This window comes from Dipodomys ordii, unplaced genomic scaffold (genome assembly GCF_000151885.1).
Source record: "Dipodomys ordii isolate 6190 unplaced genomic scaffold, Dord_2.0 Scaffold196, whole genome shotgun sequence".
Taxonomy (NCBI): domain Eukaryota; kingdom Metazoa; phylum Chordata; class Mammalia; order Rodentia; family Heteromyidae; genus Dipodomys; species Dipodomys ordii.
The window spans coordinates 391,054-413,317 of NW_012267412.1; the positions used below are offsets into that span (position 1 = coordinate 391,054).

General features: G+C 39.4%; 1 protein-coding gene across 1 annotated transcript in view; it reads left to right on the plus strand.

Moving 5' to 3' along the window:
- Positions 1-22,264, plus strand: part of Map3k13 (mitogen-activated protein kinase kinase kinase 13) — a 134,339-nt gene that overhangs the window by 69,189 nt on the left and 42,886 nt on the right. The window contains exons 2-3 of the mRNA XM_013034761.1: positions 9,744-10,303; positions 17,950-18,133. Coding sequence (XP_012890215.1) covers positions 9,829-10,303; positions 17,950-18,133 — 659 coding nt within the window. The 5' untranslated portion in view covers positions 9,744-9,828. The remainder of the gene's footprint in view (positions 1-9,743; positions 10,304-17,949; positions 18,134-22,264) is intronic.

The window sequence follows — 22,264 nt, forward strand, 5'->3', positions numbered from 1 at the left end:
GGAGTCTCACGGACTTTCCTTCCTGGGCTGGTTTTGAACCACAATTCTCAGATCTCAGCCTCCTGAGTAGCTATGATTATAGGCATGAGCCACCAGTGCCCAGCTATTTTGTTTTATTTTAATCAGTTTTAAGTTGAATATCCAAATGTAACTCAAAGCTACTGTGAAACTATTCAGCTATGGAGGCTTAATGACAAAACAGATTGGAGCAAGCCCTATAGGAGTGGACATAGTTTAGAGTACTTTCTAGTAACTTTTTACCTTTCATCCTAAATTTAGAACCTAAGCTCAAGGTAAAGATGTGAGTCCACAGTAAATGCAGTCATTATATTCAATGTACATCGGTGAGAATAGAACCACAGGATTGGTGGGATTGGGAAAGTTAAGGGAGAAAAATGGAAGAAGTGGCATTGATCAATGTGTTGTACTTATAAACTGATTTGTTGAATTGAAACCTCTTTGTACAATGATGTAAAAATAATTTCTTAAAAAAGATGTGAGTTCATTCTGTATGTTTCTGACTTACATCTTTCTTAATTGGATAGAAGTCCATTGCAATATTGATGGTAGCATGTTAAGGACTTATACTTAGATTAGGGCTCTGGAACTAGAGTGGAGTCAAATTTGGTTCCTGTCTTTACTACTTAGTTGCTATCAGTGAGTTATTTAATCATCTGTACAATAAAATACATTTTTTTAAAGGTTAAGCATTTTGCAAGTGCTATCCCATTTAATCCTCTTACAACCCTACAAACAAGTAGAGAAACAGGAAGAAAAAAGAAAAGTAACCTATCCATAACAGAATTGCTATGAGGGCCCAAGCAGTTTGAATACAGAATTCACACATTTTACCGCAATGCTAAATGTATCACCTAAAACTATTCTGACACGCTTTCTTCTAAACTGGGGAAGAGTTGCTGTTGTACAGATTCTCTAGCCCTAGATCCACAGAAAGCTTCTTAGATTTTGCCCTGGAGAAAAAGGGTTTTCCTGAGGAAAGCAAAGGCAAGCTTCCAGAAGACAGTCACACTGCCAGGACAGTGGTGACCCATGCGTAGGAACCCGATTAAGCCATCCCCCGGAGGCCGACAGGCTGTCTATGTTTATAACATGGTGTAGAAGCATGCAGATCTCTGATCCCTAGGGAGGAGAAATATTCCACAGTCTCCCTTGAGAATGCAGCTGTGTAGTGGTTCTCTTAGGTTCTAATTGTTCTTTTGTTTTCCTTAATGATATTTTCTTGAACCAATAAAATCATCTTATAATTAAAAACACATTAATGTTTAAATTATGGGAAATAATTATTTTCTCTCACCAGAATGGTAGGAACTAAATAGTATAGCTACATTGAGCTTGCTTTATTTTATTTTATTTTTTTGTCAGTCGTGGGGCTTGAACCCCAAGCCTGGGTGCTGTCCCTGAGCTCTTTAGCTTAAGGCTAGTGCTCTACCACTTGAGCCACAGTGCCACTTCTGGTTTTCTGGTGGTTTATTGGACATAAGAGTCTCACAGACTTTCCTTGCCCAGGCTGGCTTTGTACCACAATCCTCAGATCTCTGATTCCTGAGTAGCTAGAATTAAAGGCATGAGCCACCAGTGCCTAGCTAGATATAAGAAAATTTAAGAACAGTGATTACCACTGTTCACTTTTAACATCTATTTTCTTAAAGTGTGTATTTAATTACTACTTCTTAGTATTTATTTATTTAACATTTATGTATGTGTCTTAGTTTAAGACATTGATTCTATCCAGATTGGCAAGAGTGGAAATGGGAGGATTGTGAGTTCGATGCAGCCCAAACTATCTAGTCAGGTTGTCTCAAATATATATATACATACATACATATATATATGTATATATTATATGCATATTATATACATATATATATACACACACACACATATATATATATATCAAGTATGATATGCACCTGTAATCCCAGCTACTCAGGAGGCAGAAACAGAGTATCAAAAGTTCAAATCAAAATCAGCCTGCCAAAGTTAAGACCCTACCTATTTCATAACAGAATCTGAGTAAAAGGTCTAGAGGAATGTGTCAAGTTTAGAGCACTTACACAGCCCTATGTTGAATCCATAGTTATATGAATGTATTACATTTATATATAAAAATATATACTACATAAATACACCCACATATATAAATATATGATCACATGGCTATGATCACATGGCTGACTGAACATAAATTTCTGCAGTTTCCCATTATCTCTAAAGAGTATCTTACTACATATCACTAGTCCAGGAAAAAAAAAATCAAAGTTCAAAGTATAGCTTCAATTGAATATGTATTGCTTTTTAACCATTGTGGTAAAACCTGTACCGAACCATTATAAGTTGGGTACTGACTGTACTTCAATATTATTAAATATTAATAACAAAAAATAAAATGCCTGAATCAATATTTTTGGGTTATGATTATTGAATGAGATATCGAGAAGATGGAAGCTGAGCAGCAGTGTTCCATGCTTGTAATACTAGTTACTCAGGAAAGTCCAAAAGGCTCCAGCTCCATTGATCAGCAAAAAGGCATGATTCTAGTGGTAGAGCACCAGCTAAATGACCAAGGTGAGTGACAATGAGGTCTTGAGTTCAGATACCAGTACCAGAAAAAGAAAAGAAGATGGAATGTGGAAGGTCATTGGATTTGGATGATCTTATTGGTCTCCTTCCAAATAGTTTAGGTAGCTGGTTCAGTTAAGAGGGCAAGTGAGGGAAAAAGCACAGTTGGAGGCTATTCTGCTCATCCTACCTGAAATCCCAACATTTTGTACTGTGTTCAAAAGAGTTGTTTAATATTTTAAAGTTCAAACCAAGAGCTGAGTGCCAAACTTCTATCCTTCTATCTTTTTTTTTTGTATATGAACTTCAAGGGACATTTTATTTTTTTTCCTCAAAGAATTTTTTTTATTGTGAAAATACTGTACAGAGGGGTTACAATTACAAGATAATGAGCACATTTCTTATCAAGCATTGTTGCCTCCTCCTTTGTTTCCCTTTCCCATCCCTTCCCATCCTCCCCCCCACCCCCCTATCCTTCTATCTTATAGTATGACTGTGAGCAAGCAATTTCAACCTAGTTTTAAAAGGAGGACAATTCTCCTAATGTATGATTTTTCACATGCTGTGGAGCTATGTCCATGTTAGAGAAATGTACAGAATGTTAAGATGGCCGTGTGAATTCATTTTAAGAAATAGTTTAGGTACTGGTGGTTCACACTTGTAATCCTACCTATTTAGAAGACTGAGATCTAAGGGTTGTGGTTTGAAGCCAACTGTGGCAGGGAAGCTCATGAGATTCTTATCTCCAGTTAACTACCAAAAAGCCAAAAGTGGAGCAGTCGCTCTAGTAGAGTGCTAGCTGCCTTGAACACAAAAGTTCAGGGACAATGCCTAGGTCCTGAGCTTAAGCCCCAGGACTGGTACATACACACAAAAAAAAGGAAGAAAGAAAAAAAAGAAGGAATGGAGAAAAGGAGGGAGGGAGAGGAGAAAGAGAGGAGAAAGGGAAGGAGGAAAAGGAAGGAAGGGAGGAAGGAAAGAAGAAAAAGGAAGAAAGAATGAAAGAGAGAGAGAAGGAAAGACGGAAGGAGAGAGAAAGAAGGAAGGAAGGACAGACTTGAGAAAATTCCTAGAGAAGATTGATTGGGTAGAACTCATCACCAATTAATACATCTTATCACAATAATGCTTAATTTAAAATTTTATTCAACTGAAGACTTTGTTTACTGGGCTAAATTTCCCAGAAATCTTTATTCATATATAATAGAAAATTCAAAATCTGATCATTGTATCATTATCCTCAGTTAGCAGCACAGGAAAAACTGCCTGATAAAAACCCAAGATTTGGGCTGGGAAGGTGGCTTAGTGGTAGAGTGCTTGCCTTGCATTCATGAGGCCCTGGGTTCAATTCCTCAGCACCACATAAGCAGAAAAAGCCAGAAGTGGCCCTGTGGCTCAAGTGTTAAAATGCTAGCATTTATCTGAAGAGCTGAGAGACAGCACCCAGGCCCAGAGTTCAGGCCCCATGACCAAAAAACAAAAACACACAAGATTCTTGAGTGCCATTTGGTCACCTTGCCTCTTCTATTCCTCTTTCTCTGCTGTTTCCTGGGATTTTTGGCACAATCCCAAGGTAATTTCCAGAAATTGGCAGTGCCCTACCAATGCACAGCTGCTTCTGTCTCCAACCCTTGCCTACTAATTTTGCACAAACCACTTCCTCCTATTGGGGCCAAGAAATTCACAGGCCAGAGGCAGTGTGCCTCTAGGGCACATGTGGGAACACCCAGTATGTACTCCTCAGACCAGAACCCACTGGAAGGTGGCAGCAGCGGGACCCACTTCTGAGTTCATATTACGTCTTACTGAGGAGGGTGACTTTCCAACTCCCTGAAGTTCCTCAGCTTCCTCCATTTTCCTCTCAAACCATGCCTTTCTTCCTACTCCTCTAATATACAAAAGTAGATATAAATCTACTAATAAGGAATATATAAAATAGATAAAAATAATACATTCAACTATAAAATCATAATAAACTAATTAAATAGATAAATCAATAATAAATGATACTTGTATTAATAAATTAATAGATAAGTAATTAAACAGAAAAATTAAAATCTTGTCTTTTTCTCTAATATATACATATACATGCATGTTATATGATCAATCTGATTAATGCATTGTACATGCATGTGTGAAATACTATGGTGAACCCCCTTTAACTATTACCATGCTTGTTAACAAAAATGAATATTAGGAAAATGAAACTTGACCTGACTGGGGTAAGGGTACTAGTAGAAGAGGGGAGGCGAAATCAGAACAGTGAAGGAGGGCGAATATGGTCAAAATACTTCATGTACATGTGTGAAAATGGAACAATGAAGCTTATGATTGGTTTAGAAGGCGATGGAGGAGGGAAAAGGATGTAGGGAAGAAATGTAATCAAGGTACATTGTGTGCACATGTGGACATTTCCAACTAACTGATACCATTATTTTTTTTTAAGTATAAGGCTGTAGATATTTAATGACTTGGGAGATTTTGAGCCATTCAGGTACCCCCAGAAACTTCAGTAGAAACAGTTTTTAAGGATAGACATAATGGATTAGGATGCTTTGTTTTGCACAAGAACCAAGGACCCCACATTATCATTCTACTCAGTAGAACCATAATGAAGGGGGCCTTAGTATCTCTTCTGTGGTAGCCTAAAATGTGGGTAAGATTGCCAACATACAAGATGGAGCCCAAGTTCATGACAATCAGGGAAAATATCAGTGATTGGTCAGTGTGGGTCTTTGCCATCCCAGTACAACTCCACTCCTGCCTGGTCAGCACAGCTTTCATTGATCCATTTGGAACAGTTCCTGCATAAAATTCTTGCTGAACTGTCATTGTAGCTTCACCTTCCTTGAAGACACCTGAAAGTGGTTCTCAACAATGAGAACCATTATTTTTTAAAAGAATCAAATGGCCAGGTGTTAGTGACTCCTGCCTGTAATACTTGCTACTCAGGAGGCTGATCTCTCGGTCATGGGGCTTGAACTCTGGGCCTGGGCACTGTCCCTCAGCTCTTCAGCTCACTTCTGGTTTTCTGGTGTTTTATGAGAGATAAGATAAGCCTCCTGAGTAGCTAGGATTACAGGCGTGAGCCACCCGTGCCTGGCTGTGAGACTCTTTTATCAGCAAAAAGCCAGAAGAGAATTTGTGGCTCAAGTGGTAGAATCCAGCCTTCAGCTTGAAAAAGCTAAAGTTCAGAGCCCAGGCCCTGAGTTCCATCCTGGCACCATAAAAGAAAAGAAAAAGAAAGAACCAATGTTCGGTTGCCAGGAGGGTACCTCAACTAAATTTGGAGAATAAAAGAGGAGCTTTATAAAAGGGCAAAAGGCAGTGAAGAATAGTGGGCAGCTTGCATTCCCTCAGTTTCCACCCCGCAGCCTCTTCACTGTGCAGGGGAGTGGGTGGGGATGCATACAAACATGGATAAAATTAAGATATTCTTAGCCTCCTCCACACTTCTTAAATGTGGAGCCAGCTCTGATCATATCTGAATATAGTCATGGTGATGATTTTCTTTCTTTGTTCTTGTGCCTCTTGATTTCTCTGCCTTTTGTTGGTTCACATTGGGCCTGACATTCTAGGTGAGCATGAGAAACGTATTTGCACATCTTTATGCACACCTTGAGGGTGACCTCACCTCCTCCCACTCTGTGTAGAACTGAATCCCAGTAGCCAAGTAGCCTTCGACTGCTCTGTCGAGGGGTTCAGTGTCACTCCTCCAGGTGGGTGCTTGTGCATCTAGACTTGTGCTCTGAAGTACTATTGTAATTATCAGTGATTTTCATATTGGGAACAGAAAAAGAGCCTGGCTAAGCAATGAAGGCAAAGGCTTCTCCTGTAGAGGTTCTATATTGCTCACTATGACCTTAAGTGGGTTCCTGGACATCACATCATAGTCCATGGCCTATGTAAGACTTGCATGTAAACAACAGGCTGGTGACTGAACTGGCAACCAAGTCAGAGGGGCTAAAGGATGCCTAGAGAGTTTGTGTAGGCTGCGTGGAGCCTCTCATTAGGTCTTCAGACTGATATGGCTTGTGGGCTGTCCAATGAGTTTAGGAGTCCTGTAGCTCTCTCTCTTAGAGGCACTTTTATAACCCCTGCACAATGGCACCCCAAACAGTGCCCTCTCTTAGGACTCCTTCTGTCTTAACAGGAGCTCTGCTTATCTTTTAAATTTCAATAAGTTATTGCCCCCATGTTGGTGGATTCATTTTTTGAGACCATAGAGACAAAGAAACTCATCTAGGTGCTGCAGATTTCTTCAGTCTCAATAACATGGCCACTCATTTCTATCTTTAAAAAAATTAGACTAGTAGAAGGAGCTGGGATGAAGAAGGAACTCATCTCTCTAGTTAGTTGTCATATTCAGCTTGCTGAAGCTCTGAGATTTGGTTCTTCTGTAAAACATCCTGATGAGTTCTATCCCTTCAATGTCCTGATTTCCCTGGTGTCTTAAGTGTCATGCTGTATGTGAGGTCTGGACTCAGTTCATTCCTAGTGCCCACGTGGCCAAGTCCACTTTCTACTCAGAAACTGAGGCTTTCAAACTTTTTGTGTATGAGCTCATTCCAGTCTCAAGAGAAAAGCGAATGAAATAGAAATGTGCCAGGCCTGACTATGAAGTCCTAATATTTGCTTCACAGAATAAACTGTACAAAGAGGTGTTTTAGCTGAAATTCACAACATTTTTCATGATTCTGAAGGTTGATGAGAGCCAGTTTGTGCTATATAACACAACAGGAAGCCTAGTGGCAAAGATTGGAAATTCCTGCTTAGCTAGTTGGCCAGGCCAAGTACCATGAAGTCAACAGGCTTGCAAGAGCCTTATTTGAGACGTTAAAGATGAGATCACTCAAGGTTGTGGCAGGTGACCAGTAAGAAAGCCACATGAGGAGTAATAATCAGGAAAGCTTCAAGATGAGCATAGAAAGAACAGGCACAGGGAGGATGGGGTAGGGGGCATGGAGTCATCAGCAGACAGCCACTGTGGTACCAATGGACTTCAGCTTTCCCTTACCCCTGCCCTCCAACCATATATTCCCAGGTAGCTTCCAAATGCCTAGATTTCTCCATGCCCTAGAATTTTTAGGCCCCTTAACCTCTTCCAATTAAAGGGATATCACTGAAAAAGAATCACCTGCCTTGTTATCACCACATTTAGAGCCATGTAGGGAGGCAGAAGTTACATGTGCAACATGGGGCTCATCAACACTGGCCACTAGTTCATTGTTTCTGGGCATCGTCTCTCTCACCCATGCCCTGATCGTTCTTGCTTCCCTGCCAGTGCTAATGTTATTATTCCTCCTTGATTTCTTTCCCTCTGTCACATACTTGACAACCAATGTTCATCTCATGTCCAGACTGTGTCGGCCTGCACTGAACAGTTTCCCATCGCTGGAAGCTCTGTGTAATGTGATAGGGTTCATTTGTCATGGGGGAAGGACAGTAATTCCCTCAATGTGATTATTAAGTAGTTTGTGAATTTCTAAAGCATGGGAACTGTGTCTTCCAGAGACTTATGGTACTGGAGAAAGTAGGGATTAGGGAGAGTAACCTGGTATTTCATTCTGGCTCTATAACCTGGTAGATAGATATCTCTCTCTAGGCCAGTTTCCCTCTGTGAAACACAGAATTTGTAATTCTTTACACTGGTTTTGTTATACAGAGATCAAATGCTCCAATCCAATAATGTCCAATAACAAAGTGGCACTATGGCTCAAATGGTAGAGTGCTAGCCTTGAGCAAAAGAAGCTCAGGTATAGTGCCCAGGCGCTGAGTTCAAGTCCTAGGACTTGTAAAAAAAAATAATGTCCAATAACAGCATTTGAATCTTATTAAGCATCCCTATGAGATTCCATAGGCTTCTGAGAAAGGCAAGGGAAACTGGTCGTCTGGATTTGGAGCAGGTATTTCTTCCCATTCTATAGGTTGTTCTTTTCGCTGTTCAGAAGCCTTTTGATGTAATCCCATGCATCTACTTTTCTTTCATTTTTCCAGTTTAAGGTTCTTAATCCTACTGTGAACAAATTTAAGACTAATTTTGCATGACTTGGCTAATCTAGACTAAATCTGTATTTTCAGAAGCTAGATAACCCCGAGAAAATGTTGCTGATATACAAATCAGAAGCAAATAACAGATTTAAAGTGTTGTGTTATCCTAAATTTAGTAGAGTACGATTTTTTTTAAAAAAATATTTATATCTCAGGGCTGGGAAGGTGGCTCAGTGGTAGAGTGCTTGCTTTGCATGCCTGAGGCCCTGGGTTCAATTCCTCAGCACCACATAAGCAAAAAGAAAAAAGCCAGAAGTGGTGCTGTGGCTCAAGTGGTAGAGCGCTAGCCTTGAGCTGAAGAGCTGAGGGCAGTGTCCAGGCCCAGAGTTCAGGCCCCATGACAGGACCCAAAAAACAAAAACTATATATATATATATATATATATATATATATATATATATATATAATTTCAGAAATTTGTCTTACACACACAAGAAGGACATTTATCTACATGGTTCAATGGATGTCTTTGAAAATGAAGCAATGTCCCAGTAGATAAGACAGTAAAGCAAAGGGGAGGGTATGTTACAACTTATAATAATAAGTATATGTGTGTGTGTGCATGCGTGCATGTGCATGTGTATGTAAACTAAATTTCCTTTGTAGAAAGAGAGGTTATTTTTTGTCTAAAAAAATCAATGTTAAATTAATATAGAGTCCTTGGGAAATTTTGAAGATCACAACCTAAATCTCTCTTAAATCTAACCACCTAAAATTAACTGTTCTTTAGATATATCCCTCCAGTCTCTAATTAGATGTACATTTGTCTGTCTTTTAAAATAAAGTAAGTAGAGGCTTGGCTCAAGTGGTAGAGCAGCCTTGAGTGAAAAAGTCAAGCAAGAGTGTGAGGATCTGAGTTCAAGTCCCAGTACCAGCACCAAAAAAAAAATTAAAAATAAAATACATTAAAATTTATAATTATATATAGTATATATACCCATATGTATACCCATATATACCCATATATATACCCATATATTCATATGTCATGAACATTTTGTCACATTAGTTTACTCTTTTATGATATATTTTTTCTTATGCCTGCACAGTATTCCATCTCGTGGAATAAACCTGTTAACAGGTCTATGTCCTCTTGTTGCTCCTCCCCCCAGGTTTTGGAGCCCTCTCTTACATCAAACATCTGCTCTACTCATCCTCTGAGTGTCATCTCAGGACCTGGGCCACACTCATGGCACGATGGCCAGCCCTCAGGAGCACCTGAGTTGCTCCCCGTCTCCATGCTCACCCGTGAGTGAAAGCCAGACCTTCACTGGCCTACAAGATGAACTCGCAGCCATGGGGAACCACCCTTTACCCAAGCTCCTCGAGGACCAGCCGGAAAGAGGCGTGGTACGCCCAGAGCTAGTGGAGAGTGTAAGCAGCCCCATCACCACAACAGTGTTGACCAGCGTCAGCGAGGACTCCAGGGACCAGTTTGAGAACAGTGTTCTTCAACTGAGGGAACAAGATGAAGCAGAGGTGGCTGTGTCTCAGGGGAACAACAGCACAGTAGATGGTGAGAACACAAATGGGACTGAGGACATCAAGATTCAGTTCAGCAGGTCGGGCAGTGGCAGCGGGGGGTTTCTCGAAGGACTCTTCGGATGCTTGCGACCTGTGTGGAACATCATTGGGAAAGCATATTCCACCGATTACAAACTCCAGCAGCAAGGTAAGCTATAGTGTTCCAGATATGCAGACCTGGAAGAGAGTCCTTGCATAACCACCCCTTAGCTACCAGCTCCAGCGTCTAGATAACTTTTGACATGTGGATGAATTAATAAAGAACTGGGTCAGATGTCTTCTCCATTTCAGTTTCCTAGGGACTTCTGAATGGAGCAGGGTCACATCTGGTGGGCCTTTGTTGGTGGAAGCCCATCTTTTGTAATCATCCACGCTAATGATATTCAAAGTGGAATAGATACCTGGGATCATAAGAAGAAAACACTAGAGCTCCTTTTAAAAATTTTCTATTTCCATGTATGTTTTGGGTATATCGTATGAAAGATGAAAATAGTTTAATATCGGTGTGAAAATATGAAAATAGTGGGTATATATTTTTTCTGATAAAATCAAATAGTCTGATGGTCAGGGCTGAGGCAGGAGGATTACTTACGCTCAGGAGTTTGAGGCCAGCAGGATTCAGTCTCAAAAGAAGAAAGGAAGGAAGGAAGGAAGGAGAGAGAAAGAAAAGAGGAAAGGAGAAGAAAGGGAAAAGAATGAGAATACAAATACATATACACACACTCGCGCAAGGTGCTGATGGCTCATGCCTATAATCTTAGCTACTCAAGAGGCTCACACAATAAGAAAATCTGGAAAAGGAAATGGAAAAGGAAAAGGGAGAGGAAAGGAGAGGAGAGGCCATTGGACTGATTCAAAATCAGACATAAGCTGGCGTGCCACATGCCATATGTTAATGTCCCTGAAGGTTATGGTACTGCTGTAGATTATAGTAAATAGAATTCTTGTCTTAGAGTAAAGCTCACATTTTGAAGAAAAAAACCCAAAATATCTAATCTTAAAAAGCATATAATTTCTAGGTCCCACGGCTGTTTTTTCTTGGCCATACTAGGCATTAACCCTAATGCCTGGTGCTTGCCAGACAAGTGCTCTACCCCTTGAGCTGCATCTCCCGCCTCTCTCTCTCTCTCTTTCTCTCTGTCTTTCTCTCTCTCTCTCTGTCTCTCTCACACACACCTTAGCTTTGTCAATAGTAAAATTTTAACTCCCAACATTGTATGACATGTATATTTATATATTCCAATCTAGGTGTTATGCATGCAAAACAAAGACACTATGGGGGCCTGGTAGTCTGTATAACTTAGCTATATTCCCTTAAAACCACCTTTTTCTGATAACAGGAATAATATATGTTTGCAATAGGAAAAATACAGATGTATTTCCCCCGAAGGTTAAAATGATCTAAGACCTTTAGTCTTTTGAAAAGAACCACTATTAATGTTTAAAGAATATATTATCTTGGACTGGGGCTGTGGCTCAGCGTAGAGACTTGCCTAGCATGTATAAGACCCTGGGTTTGATCTTCAGCACTGAAGGAAAAAGGGTAACATTGTTTCACTGCATAATTGTACATTTTCCATTTCAAATAGAAACAAGTTCTCATTATGTATGTAGCCTAGATTGGCCCCCTTGCTACTTTTGCCTCAGCCTTCTAAGAGCTGGAACTTCATGTTTGCACTATACTCACCATAAGCATAATTCTTAAAGGTTATTTGAAAAAAAACAACAATTTTCCTTTGTGCTGGTCCTCAGGCTTGAACTCAAGTCCTGGGCACTGTCCCTGAGCTTTTTTGCTCAAGGCCAGCACTGTTCCATTTGAACCACAGCTCCACTTTTGGCTTTTTAAGTGTTTAACTGGAGACTATAGTCTCATGGACTTTCCTGTCCAGATTGGCTTTGACCCTCAATTCTCAGATCTCAGCCTCCTAAGTAGCTGGGACTATAGACATGAGCACTCATTTTAGGGAATATTTTTAAAAGCCATATAATATTAAATTATCTAAATGTGCTGACATTTAGTTAAGCACTCTCCTAATGTTCAACATTTAGTTTGTTGTATTTTTAGTGATGATTAGCCACATTGCAGTCATTGGCTTGAAATGATTTGTTGTTTTTAAGGGTTTTCCAAGTTTTGTTTTGTTTTACATTTGCCAGTACCAGGATTTCTGTTTTAATTCACTCAATAGGAAATTTTAGAAAGAAAAAAATATGAGGGGGAGGGAAGGGATAGTGGGAGGACAACAAAGGAGGGGGAAACAATACTCTACAAGAAATGCACTCATTACCTTACTCATGGAACTGTAACCCCTCTGTACAGCATCTTTACAATAATTTTTTTAAAAAGAAAGAAAAATAGGAACCGAAATGAGAGTATAACTAAGTTTCAGATTCTCTGGCCACCCCTACTTAGAAGTCTGTTAAAAGAAACAAAATTTTTATTGTTCTACCAATTTGCATTTAATTTGTCTTCCATGTAACTTTCAGAAAGGCTTATTTCAGGAGTAATTAAGACACAGAACTGATCAGCTTAAGATTCTTACAAGGGTAAAGCAGGTGCTTAGCTCTCTAGCCGACTGCAGGACATCCCACTGAGGGATGGTGCTATTGCCTGCCTGCACAGAGATTTGCCAGCCAGAAACTAAATGTAGTATTTCCTTGTTTGCTCTGGGATCAAAGAGCTTATCTTTAATCCTGCATCACAATCGACCAAAGGATAACACATGTAACAGATGTGCCCCTATATTTGGTACTTATGCAGAAATCTTACTAGGTTTTAAAAATAATCAATGATGTCCTCCTCTCCCTTTTAATATGTCAATAGTGAAGGCCAAGTAAGGTAGTAATGAAATCTTCTACAGCCAAATGGTTTGCAGTCTCAAAGCAGACATTGTGGGGCTGGGAGGTTGGCTCAGTGGTAAAGTGCTTGCCTCGCATGCATGAGGCCCTGGGTTTGATTCGTCAGCACCACATAAACAGAAAAATGCCAGAAGTGGCGCTGTGGCTCAAGTGGTAGGGCGCTAGCCTTGAGCTGAGAGCTGAGAGACAGCGCCCAGGCCCAGAGTTCAGCCCCAACAACCAACCAAAAAAAAAGCAAACATTGTCACAGCCATGTCTGAACAAAGAAAAGAAAATATTTTCCTTAAAGTAGGCAGGCCAGGGGCCAGTGGCTCACATCTGTAATCCTAGCAACCAGGAGTCTGAGATATGAGAATCTCATTTCAAAGCCAACACTATGTAGAAGAGTCTGTGAGACTCTTATCTCCAGTTGACCACCAAAAATAAAAATAAAAAGCTGGAAACAGAGCTGTGACTCAAGTGCTAGAGTGCTAGGGTGCTAGCCTTGGGTATAACAGTGCAAGGACAGCCACCAGGCCCAGAGTTCAAGTCCTAGGACTGGCACAAAAATAAAGAAAGAAAGAGAAAAAGGAAGGAAGGAAGGAGAAAGAGAGAAAAAGAGAAAGGAAGTAGGCAAGCATGAGGGTGTTCTCTGTCCTGTGGATCATGGTGGATATTGGAATTAAGTCATAGTGACCACAGTTAAGGGACAATGCCTAGGCCCTGAACTCAAGCCCCAGTACCAGCACACACATGCGTGCACACACACACACACACACACACACACACAGAGTTAGTGGTCATGTGATTAATCAAAAAATTAACAGCTAAGGAAGAGTACTAATCTAATGAAAAGGTTGAAAGCAGCAAAAAGTCTGGGACTAACTCTAGAGAATAAAACCAGTTCTCTATTATTTATTAGGTTAGTTGTTTCACTCAACAGTTACCAGGTTCCCAATTTATGTCCCTATTATGTTTTTTTTTTCTGCCTCTTTGTTACTCCTTAGCCTCCTCCTAGACACAGACAGAAGGTCATGAGACATGAGGAGTAAATTCACATCAAACAATTTTACTTCTGATAATTATTAGTTCAAGTGAAAAGATTGGTAGAAACATAGTGGAAGTATTTCTTTGTTTTCTACTCTATTCTTGAATTGCCAGGGTAATTCGATGCTTTTGTTTTGCCATGGATAATTAAGACTTGCCTGAACATAGCACAGGCATGAACTACCATTAGTAGAGGAGAATTTTATTCTTTATTATATTGTGATTAGCTAGTATTTGTATGTCAAGTGTATTTATCATCTACATTTAATAATGATTTCTTTCTCATTTTATAAAAATACTAAGCATTAACAATGGACATTATTTCTAATAATATAATAATTATAATGTAACCATCATTAGTCAGTGTAAAAAAGGATTATTTTATAATCACTAACTAGCAATATAAATAACTTGCATCTTTTTCATACTATATATTAAAATAAATTCCACATGGATATAACCCCTCTATACATCAGCTTTACAATAAAAAAGAATACTTTTTAAAAGGTTTAAAGCTGGGTGCCGGTGACTCACACCTGTAATCCTAGCTACTCAGAAGGCTGAGATATGAGAAACACAGTTCAACGCCAGCCCGGGCAGGAAAGTCCATGAGACTCTTATCTCCAATTAATCACCAGAAAACCAGAAGTGCTCACCTTGAGCTGAAGAGCTGCAAGACAGTGCCCAGGCCCAGCGTTCAAGCCCCATGACTGACCCCCTCCCCCAAAAAAAGTTTAAAAAGAAAAATATTAACAAATAAATTTTAGAAGATAGTAAATTTTAGAAGATAGAGCTTTTAGAAGACTAGATACTGAAAATTACAAAGGAAATTATAAATATATAATTTATATAAATATATTTAGAATTGTATATAATATAAATATATAAATTATATGAAACATTTTGTATAGAAATAATAAAATTAAGCCAGGCACTGGTAGCTCATGCCTATAATCCTAGTTACTCAGGAGGCTGAGATCTGAGGATCACTGTTCAAAGCCCAGCCCGGCAGAAAAGTCCATGCGACACTTATATCTAATTAACCACCAAAATGCCAGAAGTGACGCTGTAGGGTGGTAGAGTTCCAGGTTAGCAAAAATGCTAAGAGACAGCACCCAGGCCTTGAGTTCAAGATCTAGCACCAGCACCACACAGTAATATTAGAAGAAAAGAAATAAAATGTTAGCCAGGCGCCACTGGCTCACGCCTGTAATCCTAGCTACTCAGGAAGCTGAGATCTGAGGATCACGATTCAAAGCCAGCCCAGGCAGGAAAAGTCTGTGAGACTCTTTTTTTTTTTTTTTTTTTTTTTTGCTTTCTGAATTTTAGCTATTAGTATTTTTTTTATTTTATTTGTGAAGATACTGTACAGAGGGGTTACAATTACATGGGCAGGATAATGCGTACATTTCTTACCAAGCATTGCAGCCTCCTCCTTTTGTTTACTCTTCACATCCTTTCCCAGCCTCCCCCCTCCCCCCCAATCCCAATCCTTCTCCTTCCCCCCCTCCCCCCCCCCCCGCACCGACGTTGTAAAGCTCGTTTTGGACATGACAACTTGTACTTCTCATTGTTGCAACAGGTCCACCTGTATCTTTAAACAACTGGTTTTTCCCCATCTCCTCCTCATGTTATACTAACATCAAATATAGTGAAAGCAGGGGTTATACTGTGGGGGAGGGACATTGTGAACCCTTAGATATGTATTTTAATGTTTTTTTCTTTCATGCATGTGTTTCTAATGCATTTATAAGATTATCTCTTTGTTGCTTTGTGAGACTCTTATCTCCAATAAACCACTAGAAAACTGGAAGTGGCGCTGTGGCTCAAGCAGTAGAGTGCTCGCCTTGAGCTGAAGAGCTGAGGGATAGCACCCAAGACCAGAGTTCAAGCCCCATGACCAACAAATAAAATAAAATAAAATGTTCTCATTTGCATCAAAGAGATATTCTTGAAATTTTTGGAAACTACAGACACAAATAGATGACTGGACAAAGAAGTTTTGATAATTCATACAAAGCACAAATGTGAAATGTGAAAACACTGTATCTCTGACAACTAATCTAGTTCAAAATTATAAAACACTATTATACATATAATTAAATTAGAACCAAAAGATAATTACTAATACTGCTGGCAGAATTGTGGTGAAACCAATATATTCATATCTATCATTGTCACCAGCTACAATTAGGAAAATCTGTAAACAACTACTAACATTTATAATGAAAACTATTACTAAGCACAAGTGGCTCACATCTATAATCCTAGCTGCTCAGGAAAGATGAGATCTAGAATCATTGAAGCCAGCCTGGGCAGAATAGTCAGAGAAACTCTTATCTCCAATTAACCAGAAAAAAGCTGGACTGGAGGCATGGCTCAAATGGTAGAGCTCCAGCTGTGATGGAAAGAAGCCCAGTGAAATCATGAGAAAGGAAGGAAGAAAGAAGACCAAAGAGGATTGATGGATTGCATTCTTTTTTAAATTGCATGAGATTAAAAGTGCACATTGGATGGATTTTTTGAGATGCTTTATTTAAAATAGCATGCTATTTATTATATAAATACTAAGTGTTTATAACAAAAAATTAATATAGGAAAGGATTTTAAACAGCAATATGAATTCACCAATAATTCACTACTTAAAATTGACCCCTGTGAAATTTTTGTGCAAGGGCTGGGAAGGTGACTCATTGGTAGAGTGTTTGCCTTGCATACACAAGGCCCTGGGCTCGATTCCTGAGCACCACATAAGCAGAAAAAGCTGGAAGTGGCGCTGTGGCTCAAATGGTAGAGCTGTAGCTTTGAACTCAAGAGCTGAGAGACAGCACCCAGGCCCAGAGTTCAGGCCCTGCAACTGACATAAATAGATAAATAAATAAATAGTGCAAAAAAACCCTCTGTATATCTCCTTGACAATAAAAAATGTAATAAATATTTTTTAATCTAAATAATAAGGAAAAGAGAAACCTCAACTATTGCAACTATGTGTGTGTCCAGGACCTTCTCAACTGCTTCACAGAAGGCAGTATAGTAGAGTGGAGAAAACACTGTCCCTGGATTGGTCGATTCTAGGATTCCTTGGCCCAGTTCTGCCATTACCAGACACAAAACTATGGGTAATTTCTTTAACCAGCATATGCCTTTGTTTTCTCATCTTTAGAGCACTAGAAGGCCAGGCATGTAGCATTGTTGTAAAGATTAAATGTATGGTCCGTGTAAAGCATTCTGCTAGTTTCTGGTATTGACATACTCTATAAAAGGTAAATGCTAACGTGAGTATTATGCGAAATTAGGTTCTTAGGAAACTTGAAACTTAGGATTTTATTCAGTGAGGATTCATTGAGCATCTGAAGCAGAAATTCATAGGATAAAACAACACCTAACATGTATAGAGAAATTAGGAAAGTGGGCCAGACGTGCAAGCTTGATGATGAGCGTCAGTGGCTCATGCTTGTAATGCTAGCTGCTGAGGAGGCTGGGATCTGAGGGTCCCAGTTAGAATCCAGCTGGTGAAGTGAAGATATGGCTGAGGATAGAGTACCAGCTTTGAGTGGTACAATCCAAGCCAAGAGCACAAGGCCGTAAGTTCAAACCCAGTAGCAGCACAAAAAGAAAACCAAAAATATGCAAGCTTATGGTAAGGTGGAGGCATTGTAGGAGTATCAGGATATGTTTTGTTTAAGGGAGATTATACTGGAGATCTCTGAACTGCTTCAATTCAGCAGTTAAAAGTTGATTCAAACTAATATACTGTTCTACCTTACCAGGGCCCCTAGAAAAGTTGTATTTTGGGGTGGAATTGGACAGTAGGGTCATTCTGAATGAAGTTGGTACCTTCAGAACAGTCCATACAATGGTCCCTGAGAAAAATTCCAAGATGTCAAGTTTGTTTCTTGCTTGTGTGCCTAGATACATGGGAAGTGCCATTTGAGGAGATCTCAGAGCTGCAGTGGCTGGGTAGTGGAGCCCAGGGAGCTGTGTTCCTGGGCAAATTCCGAGCTGAAGAGGTGGCCATCAAGAAAGTGAGAGAGCAGAATGAGACGGATATCAAGCATTTGAGGAAGTTGAAGCACCCTAACATCATCGCATTCAAGTAGGTCAAGGCTTTAAAAATAAAATAAAGAAAAAAAGAAAAAGAAATGGAGGCATTTTCTTTCTCTCAATAATATACACATAATTTCTTGGTTTGAAAGGTATTTCCCAGACACTCGATAAACTTAGTACTGTGCTTGAGTCTTAACCATCTTCTTATGTAGGAGTTCATTTTGCTAGAGTGTGTGCTGAACTGAAAGCATGTGTATGAGGCAGGAGGAAGGAAGTGGATCCCTGCCAAGCAGTCAGGTCTTCTGTATCACCTTCGTTTGTCAGTGGACCATCACAGGTCACTTAGAATCATGTGAACATCCTAAAATTCAGGTGGTTTTTTTTTTTTTTTAAGGTAGCCAGGTGCTAGCAGCTCATGCCTGTATTCCTAGATACTCAGGAGGCTGAGACCCAGAGAATCTTAGTTTGAAGCCAGCCTCGATACTCCATCTCTGATTATCTGACAAAATGCTGGACTGGAGATGTGTCTCAAATGGTAAAATACCAACTGTGAACAAGAAACCCAGCAAACTAAGCCCTGGTACAGGAGAGGATTGAATGAAAACAAGAACAAAAATGACAAAAGCTAACATCCAAAGTAATCAGAGAATGACTAGTCCCTGGTTTACAGTTATTAGTTTTCATTAGCATTCTTTCTTAAATATTAACTTAGGATAAATTCCTTTAGTCTATAGCCTCAGGTTTTGCTATATCATTTTTCTAGTAATGACAAATAAAGCTTTCTAAATTCAATGACAGTGGAGTTTTTGATAGTATCGGTATCTGTTATATTCTTTTCACAAAGTGGTTGCTTTAAAGAATGTATGAACATGTAGTAAATATCCCTAATTTAAAAAAAAAAGGAGAAATAGGCTGGGAATGTGGCTTAGTGGTAAAGGGCTTGCCTAGCATGCATGAAGCCCTGGGTTCAATTCCTCAGTACCACATAAAACAGGAAAGAAAAAAAAAACATGAAAAACCTGGAAGTAGCAATGTGGCTCAAATAGTAGAGTGCTACCTGAACAAAAGAAGCTCAAGGACAGTGCCCTGGCCAAACAAAAGGAAAATCAAACACAAATTTGTGGAAGTTACCAAATCTGGAAACACTGAGTTCTAACTGGTGTAATCTCTTTTGCCTGAACATCTCCTTGAGGTTCCTCCTTCACAAGCCTTTTAAGTGTTTCCATAGGCCAAAAGTCAAACAGATGAATGCTAATTGTCTTTATAGGAATCATGGCTCTAGTGGGATGCAAGCTTGGAAATGATAGCCTTTGGTATATTTGGTGCTATTTTTCATTCCTGTATAATAGTATAGCCAATGAAGCCATAATTAAAATTAAATAACCCACAACTTCCCCTTTCCTAAACTAGGAGCAACTTTCTCCGTCAGCCCCAAGAGGGATCCTCTCTCTGAAAAACTGTTAACTGTAAAGCTAAAAATGTCATGTGATTGTCTTCGTTGAAATCTTTTCCCCAGAGTAAAGATAGAAATTTTATCAAATGAATTTAAATCCATTTTATCAAATGGATTTATTAGATGCATATTAAAATTTCAATCCCTTACAAGACCGACTGTGACCAGGGTAAGAGGTGAAAAAAAAGAGAAGTATCAGCTCGTATGCTAGACCAGAGGAAAGAGAACATGGGAGAGAGTTTTAACTGTGATTATAATACTATCCATTGGTTGTCCTGGTAGGGCTCAGAGGATGAGTGACTAAAATAAAATCCTATACAAACCAATTATAATTTTTCAAAGATGATAAATTTCAGAAGTTAACAGAATGATTAAGTAGACAGACTAATGGAAAGACCACTTTGTTTTGGTGCCTGTACTGGAGCTTACACTCAAGGCGTAGGTACTGTCCCTTAGCTTTTTTGCTCAAGGCTGGTGTGCTACCATTTGAGACTGTACTTCCAGCTTTTTTTGCTGGTTAATTGGATCAGAGTCCCACAGACTTAACTGCCTGGGCTGGCTTCAAATTTTGATCTTCAGAGCTCAGCCTCCTGAGTAGTTTAGGATTACAGGCATGAGCCATTGTCCCCTGACAAGAAATCATCTTTTGTTCATTTTACTTCACTGAGATGATCATACTTCCTGTATGCTATGTCTTCCTCAATGGAAGAATGGACCAAGAACTTTTGAACTCAGATTAGTAGGCAGTTCAAAGAACTTTGTATAGATTAGCATGGCTTTTTGACCTCCCAAAATGATTCAGCTGTGTGTCCCAGACAAGAGAGCTTTCCAGAAAGATACTGTGGGTAATAGAAGGTCGAAATATATTCTAAGAGGGTGAGGAAGTGAAAAGCTTTCTTTTTCCTTTCTTTCTTTTGCTTCTTCCTCCTTCCTCCAGTCTTTTTCCCACCTCACCCTCTTCACCCTTCCAACCTGCTAGGCATCGTTGGGCCAGTATGGCTGTGCTGGTGCCCGGCTCTTTAGACTGACTGTACTTGAACAGTCTTTACCTCTACATGGAAAACAATAGTGCGACTGTGTCCCTGCCCCTTACACCACGCTCTTGGGTCATTGTGCAGTGTTATCTTTGCAGCCATCTGTGCCATGTGTTGTTTGGCCAATGAATCACATTCAAGACCGTCTGGAAGATATGAGGACATGATTGAATTTTAAAACATCTCTATGGATACTGACTTCTGTGCTCACAGCTTCTTTGGCATTTAGTAAGAATCGTGTCAGAAAGGGAAATGCGAGATAAGAATACTATAGACTCTTTTCTTTCCATTTTTGAAAGTAGTCTTTTAAGAAAACCCATCCTGATGGTTCCTAATAAAATTCAATGCCAAAGGAAGAAAGGATAGCAATTAGAAGTGATTAGAGAGCTGGTATTTATAGCAGCTGAAAAGCCTTGTCAGAGTACAGAGCTGATGGAATGATTGCTTCTCCTTCTACAGTCAAGAAAAATGAAAAGTTCATAACATTATCACTATTAGAACCTTTTTGGCTCAGTTTGTATGACAAATTAAAACCTGGTTGAGTAAGTTACTGCGTACCTGCAAACCATATTTATCTTAATATTTTAAGCACATGACATTATTCCTGATCTACTCGTGATTTCTGCAATTCTAATTGAAGTACCTATTTATAGTTGGTGTATAATTGTGCTTTACTGAGCTTTCCTGAAAGTCAAATAACAGAACCTGGATTTTGTTTCTCCCAGGTGCTGATGGCTCAAGTAATCCTAGCTGCTCAGGAGGTTGAGATCTGAGTATCTTTGTTCAAAGTAAGCCAGCACAGGAATGTCCTTGATACTCTTATCTCTAGTTAACTAGGAAAAAGCTGAAAGTGGAGGTGTGGCTCAAGTGGTAGTGCTCCAGGCTTAAGGGAAAAAGCTAAGGGACAGCACCTAGGCCCTGAGTTCAAGCCCCAGTACTGGCACACTCAAAGAAGGATTTTTTTTTAATTAAAGATGAAGGTAAGAAATTCAGGTAGCCGAGAAAATGAATGTAGGAGAACGTAGAAAGGGCTTGGTGGTATTTGACAGGTCCATTGTGGCAGGAAAATGAAGACTAATTCATAACCTGTTATTGTTACAAGACCTTCACATGATCATTACCCCAAGCCATGGCATCCAAATTCTTTCATCACTTAGAGCTGCCTAAGAGATAGGACATGAACTGGTAACTGGCTGATGACTTTAATTAGATGTCTTGTAAATAATATTCTAATCTCTATAAAGTTTCAAAGGGAGAAGCATAAGAGATAGAACATGCAAATTTACATGTAATCATTTTTCTTCTCATGTTGAGTACAAAACTGTGAAAATGCTATGCTTATTCACAGTGTAATACCTAATGGTATATATGTATAATAGGAATTGTGGATATTCTTGTCTATATAGAAGTTTAAACGCTAAGAAGGAGGCAATGTAGTATAGTAAGAAGAAGGAGCCTAGGTTTTGAGTTAGACTCGGTTCCAATGTAATTCTGTCACTTAGTAGTATGAACTAGTTCTGATTAAGAGAAGTCATTTGTACGCTGAGCCTTCCCTATAAAAGTAGAAGAGGTCATAATCTGTTTTACAACCTTCATTCGTCAGTGTTCACAGGGCTGTGATTGAATATCTTACAGAAACATCTTAAGGAGGCATTATGTATTTTGGCTTCCAGGTACAGAGACATCAGTCCTT